The sequence below is a fragment of the Pollicipes pollicipes genome, unplaced genomic scaffold (genome assembly GCF_011947565.3).
Source record: "Pollicipes pollicipes isolate AB1234 unplaced genomic scaffold, Ppol_2.1 Scaffold_4881;HRSCAF=5763_pilon_pilon_pilon, whole genome shotgun sequence".
Lineage (NCBI taxonomy): Eukaryota > Metazoa > Arthropoda > Thecostraca > Pollicipedomorpha > Pollicipedidae > Pollicipes > Pollicipes pollicipes.
In genome coordinates, this window is record NW_023596576.1 from 43,540,260 (window position 1) to 43,557,965 (window position 17,706).

The 17,706-nt window shown below is 54.7% G+C and overlaps 2 protein-coding genes across 2 annotated transcripts in view; one reads left to right on the forward strand and one right to left on the reverse strand.

Annotated features, from left to right (window-relative positions):
* The window catches only part of LOC119101012 (band 7 protein AGAP004871-like), a 45,073-nt gene extending 40,932 nt beyond the window's left edge, over positions 1 to 4,141 (reverse strand). The window contains exon 1 of the mRNA XM_037224254.1: positions 4,066 to 4,141. The gene's annotated coding sequence lies outside the window, so the exon portion shown is untranslated. The remainder of the gene's footprint in view (positions 1 to 4,065) is intronic.
* Positions 4,142 to 4,372: 231 nt separating this feature from the next.
* Positions 4,373 to 17,669, forward strand: LOC119100438 (focadhesin-like). The gene is made up of 20 exons (XM_037223532.1): positions 4,373 to 4,413; positions 4,602 to 4,689; positions 5,261 to 5,314; positions 6,036 to 6,190; positions 6,488 to 6,685; positions 7,129 to 7,300; positions 7,673 to 7,804; positions 9,100 to 9,256; positions 9,660 to 9,693; positions 9,859 to 9,913; positions 13,134 to 13,196; positions 13,482 to 13,613; positions 13,671 to 13,702; positions 14,256 to 14,456; positions 15,059 to 15,199; positions 15,516 to 15,661; positions 16,024 to 16,154; positions 16,454 to 16,550; positions 17,010 to 17,041; positions 17,661 to 17,669. Exons 2-20 carry the CDS (start codon positions 4,636 to 4,638, stop codon positions 17,667 to 17,669), a joined length of 1,995 nt encoding a protein of 664 aa, XP_037079427.1. The 5' UTR covers positions 4,373 to 4,413; positions 4,602 to 4,635.
* The last annotated feature ends 37 nt before the right edge of the window (positions 17,670 to 17,706 follow it).

Here is a 17,706-nt window from a genome sequence, read left to right on the forward strand (position 1 = left end):
GCAAACGAGGTCTTCTAGTACGGTCTGACGTCACCAGCACGGTCTGACGTCACCGTCCCCGTGACAACAGGCCGGTCAACTCTCAGCCAGCGTCCACCAAGCAGCCTCCGGCGACCCGCGCCCGTCGACCTGCCTGACCCCGATCCGCCCCCGACGGCAGTCCGCCAGAGCGCCGGCGCCGCGTCCGTCGCCACCGGAGTGCCGGGACCGCGTCTGTCGCCACCGGAGTGCCAGGACCGCGTTCGTCGCTACCGGAGTGCCAGGACCGCATCTGTCGCTACTGGAGTCCTGGGACCGCGTCCGTCGCTACCGGAGTGCGGAGACTGTGTCTGTCGCCACCGGAGTGCCGGCACCGCGTCCGTCGCTACTACAGTGCCGGGACCGCGTCCGTCGCCCCTGGAGTGCCCGGCCGCATCGTGTCGACAATTTGCAGCGGGATAATGACAGATGGTGGGCGCTTGGTGACGGGTGGCGCCCTCCTGCTGTCGCCATCTATCTGCCGACTGACGGATGAGGCAGCGCCGGCGGGCCACCGCCACGTTCTAATGGCCGCACCGCGCGCGCCACACGCCGAAGGCCCTGCGCACGTGACCTGCGGCTGACGGTCGGATACCAGGATGTGACTCGGCTGATGAAAAGACCTAAGGTCATGGCCTGGCTGATGAGAGGATAGCAGGTTGCCACCCGACTAATGGGCGGACTCCGGGTCGTAGATACCGCAACATACGTTGGCTAGCGGGGAGCAGCACGGCGCTGCCCGACTAATGGCTCATAGGGGGGTTTCTGGCCGTAAACCGACTAATGATAACACAGCCAGGGCCTGACAGTATCATGAGGTCGTGATCTCAGATGTTAACCGACTAATGATAACACAGCCAGGGCCTGACAGTATTATGAGGTCGTGATCTCAGATGTTGATGAGAAAATGCGATTTCTGAAACAAAAACTGCACCCATTTGGGAGAGGGGCGGGGGAGGTGGCAGAAATTATGTGGCCACTTAATGTGTGTTCGCCAAGTATCACACATTGCGTGCGACAGCGTCCAACGGGCCAGCATTTCATGCCGTGTTCGCAGATATATTTTTGGGTCATCCAATGATCGAAACAAGTTAATTCCGCCATGAGGTGTGCAATCCTACAATTACACACTTGTGCATCCCGTCTGATTTCAAGTAATTAAGAAACCCGCGGCAACGATACAGCTCTCACTAAATCAACCACCCAAGAAGCCAACACGGGCTGGTTGCGGGTACCAAGCAGCAGCAATCGAGAAATCACTTAAGCATTCAAGCGCGTGCAAGCGGCATCAATCTCATAACGCGACATAAAATTATAAATCTTCAGCCAATGACCAACGCAACAAAGGTAATTAGCCCTGAGCAGGGTGTGTACACTATCAATATCCTTGAGTGTTGTCTTAGCGGAGGCAAATCCTATGTAGCGTTTTTGGAGTTCATACATGTTTCACTTCAATCAAGGATGTATGTTCGGGCGTTGTTTTATCGATGCTATAACAACGAAGCAAGTGCTTTTTAGTCCCCGGCAGTTGCTGTTGGGGTTAAACTTTAAATTCAACGCGTTGGAGCCAAAGCTTCGTAGCCCGACCAAACTTGTCAGGACAATGTGTTTGAAGCTCCGACAATAAGACAAATAATAACATAGTTTTATGAGAAGGTTACGTGCATATTACCGACCTACCATGATCCTGGCACCATGATATCGCTAAGAGCGGCGCCACATTTCGAGTTTGCCTTATTTAAACTATAGCACAATTGCGAACTTGGGCAGCTCGAACCGGCGCAGCCAAACCGTACGTCACATTTTCCAAAATAATTCCAGAGATCCCAGCCACTGGTCGCTGCTTCATGCAGTTTCAACAGCAGGTGCAATTGGCTAGAACTTGTGCTATTTGCATTGCGAGGCAATTTCATGTAAACTTTTTGTCACGCGCGATTTTGTGATAATTACATTCGTGCGATATTGCAAATTAAGCGGAATGTAGCTTTTCCCATTCGATTTCCACCCAAAACATAGCATTTGCCAACTGCGAAAAAACTACATAACGCCTGTCAAAAAAGAGTCTAGAGCCCATCCATAAAGATTCGCAGCGACATGAATCAAAACATTTCGACGGAGGGCAATCAGACATGTTTACAAGCCTGTGGGTCGATGCGTGCAGCCTCTCACGCGCATCTCAGCATATCCATGGATCCAGCGTTTCAGAAATTTTTAACGAGCAATGCCAGGTGTAGGCAACCATGACAGACAAAGCTATGGGGGCAACTGCGTGACGTTTAAGCGAATGCATTATCTGCGAATCACTAAAAGATACATCACTGGCAAACCCGCGGGTGAGCCATTTGTCGACCGGAAAACGACTGCCGCCATGTTTTTTTTTAAAACGGCCACACAAACATAACATTTTGACCTAACACAATTTGGATTCGACCATACGCGTTACACGGACGCGTAGTCCTGTGGATAGTAACTAAGGTTCCCATAAATGCTCGCATTCTTTGCAATGCCCCGGCCACGGTCGTCAAAAGATAGCCGATTCCAAGCTCATCGTTATCGTCGGCGTAAAGTACCAGGCCGGCTAGGCCCACGGTCAGTCGATTTTCAGACGACATGTGTGAATTGGTACGTAAACGCTAAATAAGTTAACTGTTTTTCTGGCCAGCTTGCATGGTTTGCACGTGAAGAACAGACGTTCCGATGCATAAATAAAACTCATTCGTATTGTTCAAAAAGATATATGGTTTCAGTGGCAGGGGTTCTGAATCATCTACACGATGATGGCCAGCCTTACTTCTGTTGTTACCTCGGCCGTCCCACATCGCAAAAATCGTATGTTGGTACACATAACTCAACACATTCAAACAGTATCAAAGCAAACACGAAATAATGCGAGAATTGGATGATTTAAGATCTGTTTTCCTAGAGTTAAAAACAACGAAATGACAAGACCGGGATTTTTCCCTGTCCTGGGGCGGTGATAGTCCCATTTTGAGATCTTCTTCATGGTTTTTAAAATGATATTTACCTCATTTTGTGTTTCGGGGAAGTTTTTGACTGGATTTGATTGAGCTGTTTCGACTGCACTGGCAGCTTTTTATAATTAATATAACCTGCTAAGCGCAAACGATATATCTATATATATATATATATATATATATATATATATATATATTAAAGCGGTGGCTGAAAAGTCTGCTGATAAAACAAACTTAAGTTTGCTGTGTTGTTTTAGGATTAGATTGGAATACGACTTATTCGGCACCATTTCCGCTCCAGTGCAGTGGAATTGATTCAGTGCGTAAGTGACAGTGCATGACGACTATTCCGACTCAGACTCCGAATGGTATCGCACGATGTGCAGAAAGCTTTCATTCCGGCTCGAATAAATGAATGATGTCAGTAATCGAGCTCACTCAATGGGTTTGTTTTACAACACTTGTGTGCCAATGATTGCACTCAAAAGAATACATGTCATTTCTTCTTATTTTATTTGAATCGGCTTACTGTGGATTTTTGCACATACGATCCACTCGTCTTCGACTAAAAATTGGACGTATTTTGCTGTTCATTGCATACATTGACCGAGAGTTTTGTTGGTCCCGGACCATTCTCGTTATGCCGCAAGTCAGTCAAAAGTCTGAACCCATCTCGGAATTATATCCGCGATGATCTCATCCCTGAAAAACATTCATGAATTTATATTTACTCTCTGCGGTCCCGCCAGGGTCCTGATGGACCCTAACTGAAGGCCTCGGGACCCCGAACCGGACACGAGCCCTGTCTTCCAAGACTCGAACTCTGACTCCGTCTCATGCGTGGCGGCAAAGCTGAATTGGCTTCGACTCCCTTTTACAGGACCTTGGGACTTGCGATCAGAACACTGATTCATAAGATTTGAGGGTAGAAAACTTGAGGCGCGGGCGCGATATGGGGACAACGCGAACAGGACTCCACTCAGATTCTTTACACTTGAATGAATGCCTTGTTTTGAATGAATGAACCCAATGAATGAACTCAGATTCTTGTTTTAGTATGCCCGGTACTCACGGTGTGAATCGTGCAGGTCAAGCTTGCAAGGGCTTTCGTCACTCGCCCGCTCGAGCGCGACAGCACCGCTCCGGACTAGCCACCTCCTCCTGGCCGTTCTGTCACGCGAAATAAACCATGCTCATTGCGGACAAACCCCGACATCTAGCTGCCGATCTGAGTACTAGTGTTTTCCCCACCTTTTTCTATACTAGGTTTTTCTCTCTTTCTTTCCTCTACTTTCTTGAAATATGGTAGTCAAAATGACGACATCCATAACGCACTAGAGTCAAAATCAGGCACAGCTTAAACAGTACATATCGCTTTGCCTCAGCCGTGCAGAAGTCTCCATTACCCGGCTTCCAAGAGGTGCTCAGCCGGTTATTACGTATTTTCTGAGGTGCTGGTAGTTTTAGTGTGCTTGGAGATCAAGATAGGAGGAGTGATTGCCCCTTCTTCCCATTCGCTGATGGTTGTGTCATTCAGACAGGTCCTCCGGCCTCCAGTGCACTGTTCTGGTGAAATATTGCGCATTCAATGCAACTCTTGTTTTCCAGGAATTTTGTGGAGCGATTGGAGCCAGATACAACTATGGAGAAGATATCATTCTGTCTTGATTCTGATGATGGCTGGGTGCAAGAAGAGGTGAGTTTAGATATGAGTTAAGGTTTAATTTTTATGAACATTCAAGTAAATAAAATATTTATGCATACATCACTTCATGTCTGTGTTCTTTAGAGAAATAGATGTGTATACAATGGAATGAATGGTTGTTTAGCACCACACACATGGGGGAATGAATGCCACTCCAAAAACATCATGTCGGTGCCATAGGTCTCAACTTTAGAATGCATTACTGCTGAAAAGTTAATATTTTGAATTGCAATGTATCATGAACAGGGTGAATTCAAGCAACATACTTTTCTACCTGGTTGTATGATCAGTTCTGACTAACAGTGGTATTGAAGGTGGACCCATGATATTGGTGTAGGAAGACAATTCCTTCTTTTATGCATGTGTTACTGCCTTTATTTGTGAGTACATTTTGTTTTCTCATTCTGGTAACTTCATTATGACATTTATTGCACAAAAGCTGGCACCCTTTTTTCTGGATATTCTTTTCACTGTAATGAGATCTTATTTTGATAACTACATTTTGAATGTTTTCTGGATGCATAAGCATAGTGTCTTGTGACAGCAATGTTTTATTCTGCAGGGAATCCTGAAGCTATGTGAGATACTGAAGGAAGCTGGGCCAGATGTGTGTGAGGTAAATGCCAGGGAGTGCATGAAGCTTATTGAATAGTGTAAGGTTCTGTGAGAAAGCTGAACAGTGGCCTAAGGTCCTGAAGATAATTATCCTGAAAGCAGTTATGAATAAGCTTCAAAAACATACTAACATGTGTTCTACCTGTTTTGATGATATAATCTGAGTTATTTGCTGTACTTCACATTACTTATGTGTTTGGTTTTTGGCTATATGGTATTTGATATAAAGTAGGTGGGCATTGTATGGTTGAGGTAGTAGTGAAATCACACAGACTGTTGAGTCATACAGAGAGCACAGAGATCACACAGACTTTGGTTTTGCTGTCCCCACAATGATCCATGGGGACCAAGATATGTGCAAATATTTAAATGACTCATAAAGCATTGCTTTGTCAGCCCCCTCAGAATACATTTGCTTGCTGTACCAGCCTTGTTGATTTTTGGGTATTGTTTATGTTATCATGTAGTGGCCAGTATCTAGCTGTATTATTACAGATCTGCAATATTGGAACAAGGGTAGGAATAGGGTTCTGTCCTTCTCATCTATGGGGAATGTAATCTAGCAGTATCTCATCAGCATGCCATAATAAAGGCAGGTCAAGAACTGTTTCTGCCTCTCAAACCATTTGAAAGTTCCTCTGCACATGGCTGGAGATGACACGGCCCCTCGTTTTGCAGATGGCCGCTCCATGTATGGTTGACCTGTGCCTCTCTGACTGCAGTCGGCAGAGTTTGGCCGGCTGACGGAGCAGCTGACGGCCCGGCGTCCGTCGGTGGCGCGCCGCGCCGCCGTCGCTCTCGTGCAGCTCGTGCGCCAGGCGGTGGTGCCGCTGCCGGCCGCGCTGCGCGCCACGCTGACATCGGTGGCCGTCGACAGGTGCGTGACACCAAGCACGGAAGGTATGCTGGCTGGTGCGGCGGGACAGGGTTGAGCTTTTGATCTGGTGTGGATATTTGATCTGCACCCCACCCTGCCCCCTCCCTTTGACAAGTTAAAGCTGTGCTGACTGGTATGAACAGTAACTGCTCCCTGGCATCTGGTCATGTGTCCCAGCTCTGTTGACTGTGCAGTGTGGGCCGTAGCTGTTCTCTGGCCTCTGGTCATGTGTTCCAGCTCTGCCAACTGTCTAGTGTGGACTGTAACCGTTCCCTGGCCTCTGCTCATGTGTTCCAGCTCTGGTGATTGTCTGGTATGGACTGTAACAGAGCTGGTGGAGCTGACACTGCTGGCTGCTGCCGGCGGCCAGAAAGCGGCCAGTCCACTGACTGGCGCCTACCACCCTCACGTGAAGTTGCTGCGCGCGCTACCGCTCCGTTGGCCACAACTGGTGGTCGAGGTTGAGCGGCTGCTGCTGGCCGACACCAGTGTCACGTGAGCTTGCGGCGCGCGCCCACTGGCCCACCAGGTCCGGTGATGAGGCGCATTGGTTTTTAGGTGATACTCACACAGTGTCACAGTGTGCGCTACATGTTGAGGAGCAAACGTTTTTCGTAATGCTGCGGGGCTTATGACAACTATGTAAATTTAATGCAAGCTTTCATTGGCTTCGCAATGCTCACTGCAGGTTGGCGCGAATGCCAGCGGACCAAATGGATTGGGTTAAGTTAAGTGCGGCGTGATTCATTCCAAGCTTTCAATCTGTGGGGATCATCAGTGTCGGAGGAGTGTGCAGAAAGCTGTTGGCACCTACTAGACGTTGTGGCGTGTTTGGGACTGTGGCGTGACTGTGGGAGCTGCGCCATGTCAGCGGGCCCTGTGACGTGTCGGCCGGAGCCCTGCCTCGCCTTCGCGTGGCACGCCGATCTGGGCGGCAGGTACCGGGACCTGGCCGTGGAGTACGTCAGCCCGCTGCTCTGGGCCAGCTGCGGCCAGCACGCCCCGGCCGGACTGCGTCACGGCCTGGTGGCGGCTCTCTGCCGACTGGCACGACTCAGCAGGAGCTCCCGGCCCGTGCTGCGGGCCCTGGGCGTGCTCGCTCGACTCCGGGTCAGTACCTGGCGCATGCTGGTCGCTCGCAGTGGAATGTGACGCCCGCCCGTTACGTTACGCTCCGAATGTTTCGTCCAGCTCCGCCTCACCGTGTGACTGCGACGTTCTAACATGTAATGAGGGTACCGGTATGGGTCCAACATCGGTATGGGTCCATCAGTGCTGCAACATCTATATGGACTCAAACGAACATGTGCATTCACGCCTCCCGGGTACTTTACGATGCTACAGCATAGCGCAGCCTGCGTTCCCTGACGTCGCCGGGCAGTACACTGACTTGTCTGAGTCCAGCTTGCGTTGGCCGCGGCTGGGGCGCGGGATGCGTCGCCCGTTCCCCCGCGGACCTCTGACCTCGGCCGTGGGACGCAGGCGCCGGCCGACCAGCTAGCCTGGGAGTTGCCGGCCCTCTGCCGCCTGCTGGTCGACTTCGCGCTCGAAGTCGACGACCGTGCCCTGCTCCGGGCGTTGACCCCGCTCAGCGTGTGCTGCCTGAAGTGGCGGGTAAGGCTTCTGCCGACTGCGGTCGGCGCGGTGCTGGTGTGTGTGTGTGTGTGTGGCCGCGCTCCGCCCCGGAGGAGCTCAGTGGAGTCAGAGCGGCCGCAGCGCTCAATAGTTTGCACAGCCATTCAGATTAGTGCTCGATGAGGCTGATGTAAACCGGATAAAGTCGCCCGCTGTCAAGTCAATGCTGGTCTTGTCATTCTGCGCGGAAGCCGTTGTAAAATTCACCATCATCTGGGACGTTTTCCCTGTGTGGAGTCTGTAACGACCCTGGTGATTCTTCGCCTGATCGTGTTACGGTTCTCCGCCTGATGTATCTATTCTTCTTGACGAGGCTAAGCGTCTCGGCGCTCGCTGTTTTGCACTTGTTGAGCGTTGTAAGCTTCCAGCTCGGTGCTTCACCCGAACGGAGATTTTTGAGTCTCCTCATCCATTTTGAGACGCGCTTGAACGTGGTGCGCCTCTGAAACCGTAGCTCTTCGTGAATTCGATGATGCTTCGGTTCGGTGACAAGTCTGTTGTAAGCTTGATGACTGTTTGCCCCCGCTTTTTAGAAGGATGTATCATGTATCTTTTGCCGTTTGGCCGTCTTGCGACCGACACATTGTCATTAGTGAACTGGGCGATTTATGGCCTTTGCGTTCTGTCCTTGATGAGCCCATAGGTTTTAGGGCAGGAGGTTTATTTAGGTCGAAAACATGTGGGTTACGTAATCATAATGACGTGGTGGATCCAGGGAAAGGAAGTCTCTGACGAGCTAATTCGCACTAACCCAGGAGAACCCACCATCTTAGAATATCTATGAACTTGTAATATGTCTTCTAGGCCTTACAAAAGCAGATGTTACCTCCCTGAAATATTGATATTTGATTTTGGAAATGAAAAGACGTACGTTTCTGATATTTGATTATGAGTAAAATAATAAATTGGAACCACTATTGTGTCAGTCAATTGAGCGTATTCCAGGCGTTTGCATCTGAGTTTGCTTTTTATATTTACAGTGATGTTGAAAAAGTCAGATAATTGTGCTTGCCTCAGCTTGCGGCCGTTTCCCTGACTGCTGCAGTCGATTCGTTTTTATGACGTAAAATGATGCAGTAGTTCAGTGTAATTTAACACAACTCGTGAGACGGTCCAGTCTGCAGTGTGACAGACAGGTAGGGGGGGGGGGGGGGGGGGGGGGAGTGACTGGTTGATTCCGCGACACGAGGAGGGACGGGTCCTCAGGAACCACGGAGAAATACGGTGAATGCATCACATCTCCCCGCTCACTTCACACCCATCTCCATCCTCAGATGACGGAGGGTCTCAGTGACGTCACCTCGGCTGTTGATGACGTCAGGCGGCTGTTGGAACTGGGATTGGGCGGTGACGTCGAGCTGATTCTGTTGTCTGACATCATCAGTCAGTCGTCTGCCCTGTCGCTGCTATCCGGCCAGCTGATCGAAACAGGTGAGGGAGGAAGGCCCTCTACTTCGTTATGTAGTGCAGTTGCCGTTTTCCGATCGACAACATAAAGTGGGGCCTTCCATTCCGACACGGTTCTTTTACGGTTCACGGCTACGGTTCATGGTTCTTCCTTTCGACACGGTTCAGGCTTCATTTGTGGGCGTGATGGCGCGCAAATGAAGCCTGGCGGCAGGATGGTATGTTCCGTCCATTGACCTGCGCTAGCTGCTGCAGCTTCTCCACCATCGGCTGCGTAGGGAAACGGCCCCCGGTGATCCCACAACAGGTGCCAGTTGTTCATAAGCAGAGTAGTTCCATAAGGTTAGTATGTCTAATATCTGACGTCATAGATCGTCACTTCTGAACCGGCGCGGATGTGGACGTGACGCCGCCTTGTCGACTGCAGCGGTTCTCCTGCTGGAGCGGGGCCGCTGGAGCGCGCCCGGCGCTGCGCTGCTGCTGCCGCCGCTGCTGCGCGCCGTCTCCGTGCTGCCGGCGCTGTCGGACCAGCTGGAGCCGCTGCTGGCGCTGTTGGAGACGCCGCCGGCGGCCGGACCCGGCCCGCCGCCGGACGACGCGTACTGGAGAGCCGTGACCGACATCAGTCCGGAGCTGGCCGCCGCCACCCTGCTCGCCCACACGCTCCGGGACACGGAGGAGGTACGTCTGGCGCGGCGGCCCAGACCCGCTGCCGGCCTCCCGCTGCCGCTAGGTGGCGTAGTCACGCGTGGAGCACAGACTGGCGCACACTTTAGAGGGCTGGCTGCTGATGTCTTCCGGGTGAAATGACCTTCCATTACAGTATCGCTATTTATGTTTATTGGTGATGCTGCGATGTAGTTTATGTGCAACCTATAGGTGTAACGATGCTACATTTTTCGACATTAAAGAGCACTGTGCGTGTCGCGCATTTTTTCAAAAAGTGGAATGGAGAGAGTCGAATGACAAATAGTCGGCGGGGATAAAAGTCGGACCGGAAAAATGATGACGGCAAAAGTCGACAGTGATAAAGGCCCGCACAGATAGAAGCCGAATCGGAAAAAGTCAAAGGATGAAATCCAAGAGCGATAAAAGTCAGTGATGATACGAACTGATTTGGGAAAGTCAATTGACAAAAAAATCGGCAGGCATAAAAGTCATAATGAAAAGGAAAAGGACGAAATGGAAAAGATGAAAAGTCCAGAAGGCGAAAAGCTAGCAGGGATTGAACTCAAACCTAGACAAACCTAACGCAACCACGTCAACAGATGGTTTGCTGATGACCCAATATCGGTTCAAAGATATAGCGTAACTGTGAGATTAAAGACCTCCGCGTGTTACAAGTAATATTTGTTAACAGTTTCCTTATCATAAAGGTCTCTACGCCCATCACCTACAAGCATGACCTGAGGCATGCGTGAAAGCACAGCGAAAGGTACAGAACAGATATGGATCGCATAGTTTCGAAAACAAACAACCATTGGCATGGCTTAACCGTCACATGTGTGCCCTGCAAATAGAAATGTACCTTGTTCCGGCGCTATCAGTCCCTTATTCGATTCCCAGTCTCATGTTCACCGTAACTAGTAGCACTGCCCAACTGCCTGCATCATGTATCACAAAACGCGGTTCTTGAGCGACACCTGCATTTAACGCTTTAGCTGGTTGAAGCCAAGCGCTTTCCGTTGATGCAACGGCCCGTGCTGATATACTCCAGGTACCAATTGATCAATGGTCATGCTTTTTTAACCCTTAGCACGGTATGGCCATTAATGAAACAGAATTCGTGTTACGTCGGTGTGAGTTCATACATTTTGGATTACTCAAAATGGACGGCGCGAAATAGGCTGCACAAGTTTGAGGGCGCCTGGCTAAAAAAGAGAGGATTACGAGCGGCACAACTGTGAACTGCAGGGAATGATCTTGAAAACGGCTATCGCACTTCAAAGCCCCATACAAATGTGGAACGTTCCCTCCGATGACGACAGTAAGACCTCGCGCGCGGGTCGCGCCACTGGGAAGTCGGATAGTCTGTGCAGACTGCACCTGCCTGGCGCCGCCCTGGCGCGGGGTCGAGGGTCATTAGGGGCAGACATATATAATGGCCCTGACTGGCCCCACCGTTAGGTGAGCGAGACCGACACTCTGAGTGCTCTTCTCGTGAGCCCGGCTGCAAGCCGCCATTTGTAGCCGCTGTTGTCTGCGATTGCGACGCGTCCGGAGATGTCGCCGCCTGCGTTGAACACTGCTTTGAAAATGACTGGCTGAGAGGTGTGTTACGGTATGCTTACGATATGTTTTAGTTCACACGATTTAGTTCAACGGCAGGTAACTGTCAAATTGCAGCAGTCGGCTTGTCTTGACGAACGAACCAGTGATTGACAAGAACTGGGATATTCTGCTTTCTGAGTGAACCATTGGGAACCAGAGGCCTGACTCCGGTGTCTGTGAGGAATAATTGTGAACCAGGGCCTGATCTCTGTGAATCAACTACTGGGGACCATGAGCTAGAGCATGGTGGTTGTGAAAGAGCTAGCGTAGGCCAGGAGCAAGGTTCCGATGTTCAGAAAAGGCACTGAAAACCAGGAACTAGGTTCTGGTGTTTGTGAAAAAACAGCGGGAACCGGGAGCATATATATGTGATTGGAAAGGAGCAGGTAAACCGTTTAAAAAAAAACAGCGGTATCCAGGAACCAGAGATGGGGCTCCTGAAAGAACCGGCCGGGACTAGGTTCCGATCGTTCGTTTCCAGTAGCGAGAACTGAAAACTAGGTAGCGACGGTTTGGGAATCCAGCACGTGTCCGTCCATGGCTAGGATTAACGAAAAAACGCGATGTGTGACAGGTGACGCCGCTGTGCGCAGTCTCTGACGGTGGGTATCTCTATCGCTTGCGGCTGGACGCCCTGCACATTGTTCGGTCGGGAAGGTGCAAAGGCTGTCTGCCGCCGGAGTTGCTAGTCGGGTGAGCGTGGGGGGAGGGGGGGGGGGGGCGTCCAGATTAGAGGGCCAAGGGATGTGAGGTGACAAAATACAGTGACTTTGCGGGCGCATCTGAGTGGGCCAGAACGTTCCCGTCCATACCAAACATTAAATCCTAAAAAAGTACTCTAAGATTTGTGTTCTACCTATTTGTTTCGTGTTACTCAACCCGCTTTATCCATGTCGGTTTTTTGTCCCCCAAATTTGTTTTCCAATCTGGCGCATCCCTGTCGACTTTTCGCCCGTCGACGTTTGGACTCTCGATATGTTCAGATGCGACTTTTATCCCTTGCGACCTTATTTCTTTTCGGCTTTTACCCCGGTCATTGTTGTGCCCTTTTAACTTTTTGCCCTTCAGTCTTTTTCCGATTGCGCTTTTTCCCTGTTGCCTTTTTTCCTTTCGACTATTTTCGTTCGAATTTGTTCGCTCAACTTTTTTCATGCCTTGTTTTTTATTCGACATGTCCAGGAACGGTGCACAACTACTGCTGCAAACTATGTTAAAGAACGGTGAACGAGCTGGATGTTAATTGTGATCAGGCGGTCACTACCTCCTGACACCGGCTCACCCCTACTCCCACGTATTCCCCGCCGGCGGCCGGGGCGAGGCTGTTGTGTCTCCCACGTCCGGCTCGGCCGCCACCCCCCAGCCCCGTGCGGGGTCGTCCGGCACCCGGCGGCCGTCACAGCGTGCTGGCCGCCGGCAGGCTCAGCTGGCCTGGCTGCGACGCGCGGCGACGGCGGCCGGCCGCGCTCCGCCCGAGCCCGGCTGCCGACGCGCCGTGCTGGCGCTGCTGGTCAGCACCAGCTCCGCGGCGCCCGTGCGGCAGGCGGCGCTGGACGCCGCGCTGGCCGACGTTCGCGAGCGGCCGGCAGCGGCAGCCGACCTCCTATGCTGCGCCCTGTACCGACTGCGGCAGGAGAGGCAGCCGGAGCTGGCGCTGGCGCTCCTGCGTGCCCTGCCAGAGCTGGCCGTCAACAAGGTGGGCGGCGCGAGCTGCCCCGTCCCGACTGGGGCTGGGCAAGCCCTCCGTATCCGTGAGGCTTCCTTGCGAGCGACGTTGTGTACCGTTTCCCTCGGAGCCGGTGAGCAGCATTCACGAAGCATTTGTGCGTTGTTGTCCTCGCATGTCGACACCGTCGGTGACCGTTGTGACCACGACCGTATCCTTGGAGTTTGCGAGGGTTTTTTGAGCGGTCAGCAGCGACGGCAACAAGTGCGTAATCGGATGCTTAGCTGTACTCTCTGACCGTCGGCTGCCGGGCAGACGCTGGTGCCGCGGATCGTGCGGTTGCTGACCGGCCTGGTGAGCGCGGGCGGGCTGCTGGCGCCCGAGGCGGTCCGGCTGCTGACCGCCCTCTGGCGCCGTGAAGCCCGCTGTCTGCCCTACCTGCTGGACGTGCTGCGTCTGGACGGCCCGCTGGCCGCGCAGCCCAGCCGGCTGCTGCTGGCACAGCTGGCCGCCATCGCCGACATCTGTCAGCATAAGTGGGTGTGCCACCACCCTCCTCTTTCAACCGGGGCTGGTCTGTCCCCGCAGGCTCCTGCCAGCACCGGAAGCCGCGGTAGTTAGGACAAACTTGTGATGGAATTAGAGCATGTATCCGTGTCATTGGTTGACCAGGAAGGCTTTTCACCTATTTTCACTTAACCTTTGACTTAAAGCTTTTCATTTTGGCGTTAATTCCGGAACTACAATACATACCGACGTAACGCCTCAGCGACGTTGGTCTCTTATCGCCAAACCCCAGCTCGAGGCGACTACATGGCTTCCGGTCTCCCGATTGGGGAGGGAGGAAGGAAGGAAGGGGGTGGGGAGTGTCATGATCACCAGGTCATGTCACTTGTTGGGGCGTTATTGTCTCCATTCCGTTGCTTCCCAGTCGCTGCCTTCAGATATTGTCGTCCGTATTCATTGTCTTCCGTTAGAGTAGGCGCTCCCTGGGACTGTGCTTCCCGACGGAACACTGTGCTACTCGGCCGGTACCTCCCGCCGGACTGCGGTGCTCCTCCCGCCCGACTGACCGCCCGTGTCCCGCAGCCCGTCCGCGGGCAAGGACCAGCTGTCCGTGCTCTCGCGCGTGCTCACCGAGCTGGGCGACGCGCCGAGCGCGGCCGCCTGCAGTCTGGCACTGACCGGCATCGCCGCCCTCTGCCGCGCCCAGCTGCTCGACGTGCGCACCACGTGGCGCATCCTGGCGCCCCAGCTGCGCCAGGAGCGGCGGCCGGCCGTGCTGGCGCGGTGAGCTGGCGCTCTGCAGGCCCGGTCTGGCGCGGTGGAACGGCCATGGGAATGGAGTGCAGCAATTTCTAGCTTTGGGCGCCGGCGTTCCATTTTAGCTCCATTTTAGCTCCGTCAGCTCCGTTAGCACGGCGGCGTGCACCTTTCATACACATAATTCTCATTGCCTTTTGTTCGTTTCGCAAGGTGTAAAGTATTTAGTTGTAAAATGACGCGCCGCTTTATGTGCTTTCTGGAACGAACTGTTGACGAGAGCAGGCCGCTGCTGCTGAGGACCAGCGGGCGCTTTTGTGGAGCTCTGGTGGGAGGTACGGGTGTGGCGACCCTGAGCACCGCGCCTCCGCCGCCCTGGCGTGGCAACCCTGATCACCACGCCTCCGCCGCGCTGGTGTGGTGACCCTGAGCACCGCGCCTCCGCCGCGCTGGTGTGGTGACCCTGATCACCGCGCCTCCGCCGCGCTGGTGTGGTGACCCTGAGCACCGCGCCTCCGCCGCGCTGGCGTGGTGACCCTGTGCACCGCGCCTCCTCCGTGCTGGGTGCGCGAGGGAAGTCGGCCGGCTCGCGCCGAGCGTCTTGTGAAGGCCGCCCCTGCTCCCCGCAGCTACATGGAGTTCCTGGGCCTGGTGCCGCAGCTGCACGTGCCCAGCGAGGAGTACGAGGTGTTCACGCGCCAGGTGGCCGCCGTGCTGTGGCAGCGAGTGGCGCAGCCACGGCCCGAGTCGGTGGCACGTGCCGCCCTCCGGTGAGTCGCCATGCGACGGGGCCTTGGCCGCCAGCGCGGCGTGGCGGACATGCGGGAAGCCCTTCAGCCTATTTATGGGCAGCCATTTTAGCGGTTTTGGTCGCAAAAACAGTGATGTGTTCCTTAGTCGATGACGTAAATAGGTGAGGCGCGATGAAAAGTTCCGTGGCTTTCGAGCGTCGTTCCTGTCGCGGCACGGTTGGCTATGGCCGTCTCGTTGTCACTGTGTACGGGCTCCGCTTCCCGGCCGGTCCGTGGGGTCGGAACCGCAGCCGCCGCGCGCCGATCTGCCCTCACGCTGCTTCGTTCGCTCCAGCGCGCTGGCCGAGTTCAAGCCGGGCACCTTCCAGCTGAAGATGCTGCCGGCCGCCGCCAGGCAGGGCCTGGTCGTGCCGGCGAAGCTGATCGCGACGCCGGCAGACGCCGCTAAGAGGCCGGAGGACCTGCTGAACTACGTGCCTGGTACGTGTCGCGCGGCCAGGACGTCGCTGCTGCGCTCACCACCGCCGCACGACATGGGGTTGCACGGTGCCCTTCACCTGTCGCGTCGCTGACTAGATATGATCCGTGTGTTGACGCTGCGCCAGTGGGTGATCGGAGGGGAGGCCCGCTCGCTACTACGTGCCTGGTACGTGTCGCGCGGCCAGGACGTCGCTGCTGCGCTCACCACCGCCGCACGACATGGGGTTGCACGGTGCCCTTCACCTGTCGCGTCGCTGACTAGATATGATCCGTGTGTTGACGCTGCGCCAGTGGGTGATCGGAGGGGAGGCCCGCTCGCTCCCGCTCGCTCCCGCTCGGGCTGACGGGCGGCGCCGCTCCAGGCGAGTGCTTCACGCTGCTGCTGTCCGTCCTGCCGCCGCGCCTGCTGTCTGAGTACGGGCTGACGCTGACCGCCCTGGTCCGCCGCGAGGTGCAGCTGATCGGCCGAGGCGTCTACTTCACCGCGAAGGAGGTAAGTGGGCTGGCAGCCCCGGCTCCGGCCGCGAGGTCGGCGGCTCTGGCCCCGGCTCCGGCGCGTGTTAGCCCTATTGTTCGAGGCGTGATCTGACCCAGGTGTTTGTTCGCTGGCGCCGTTTTATCCCTCCACTTTTTCTAATTTAACGGTCGGTGTTAACACTAACAGAGCGATTGGTGTGCCCACGTTCGTTCAGTATATACTCAGCTGGTGATGTGTGGAGCGGAGGCCGGTGCGTGGTAGTATGTATGGCCAGGCGCGTTGACCTGACCGGACTGGGCCGGGCCGCACGCCAGCGTTCGCGCCGAGAGGGCGGCGAGCCTGCTTCCCTCTCCTACCTGGAGCCATCGAGCATCCTGCGCGCGCTGGTGGTTCGTCTCCAGCAGACAGCAGGTGCGTCCCCCGACCGGAGCAGCCGAGCGTCTCGTAGTGCGCCGGGGCGCGTTCTCTTGCTCAGCGGCTGAGATATGTTTGTCAACATGCTCCCGCAGTGATATCATGTGATGGTCCCGCAGTAACGATAAGAACATGCTCCCGCAGTGCTACCATCACATGTTTTCGGAAGTTACGTATTTGGAAATAGCCACGGTTTCACAATGTATCGAATTTGCACTTCTCTTGCATATTTAAGTGTGGTTCATAGGCGACGTAATGTCTCCGGCTCGTGCGCGCGCTTCTGCTGGGACTCACCGAGCACTGCGCGCGGATTTTTGGTGCCCGTATACATGTGTGACGGAACCCTCCGCGTTGGAATACGGCTGAACAGAGCGGTAGTGGCGCAGGCTGATCGGGAAACGGGCTGGTGGGCGCGTGACGCCAATTTACAGAGCTAACGCTGCTACCTTCCCACAGACTCTGGCGCGCTGGCAGCGGGGAAGCGCACGGTGGCGGAGACGGCCGCCTGCCTGCAACCGCTGGCCGCCGACCTGGGGCAGGCGCCGCCGCCGCTCTCGCTGGGCCCGCTGCTGGAGGGCCTGCTGCCGCTCGGTACGGCGCGATGTTGGCAGCCGGCCGTTCGGGCGAGCCTGGCCGACGAGCCTGGCGGCGGGGCCGGCGGACCGGCCAGCGGATCACCCCCGGACCGGCCGAACGGGCGGCGGCCGGCCGGGCAGCCCGGCAGCCCGCCGCCCGCTCGTGCGGCGGCGGTGTTGGTCCGGTGTTGCTATTCGACCTTGTTCCGGTTTCCCTCCTTTGTGGACTGGTTTTTGTCAGTGTTCTGTCTACGTGTCCTACCCTCGCGTCTCCATTGCCTTTCCATTCCCCCTACGTGTGCTGTTCACACGCAGGGAGAACGTGTGACAGCACATGCTGTGCTGTCACTTAGGCTTTCCGTTGTCTGTCCCCGCGTCGCCGCAGTCTGTCTGCCATGTTTGGCGTTAGCGTGATTTTCGCGTCGTCCCCGTTTGCCGGGCTGCTCCCGTGTTCCGGCTGTTTGTGTCTCCCATGTCTGCCTGCGGCTTGTGTGGTGTCGCTGCCGGACGTCAGTGACGGCGGCGGCTCCAGCCTCGCTGATGCGGTTCGTCGCGCCCGCAGGCGGCGAGGTGGCGGA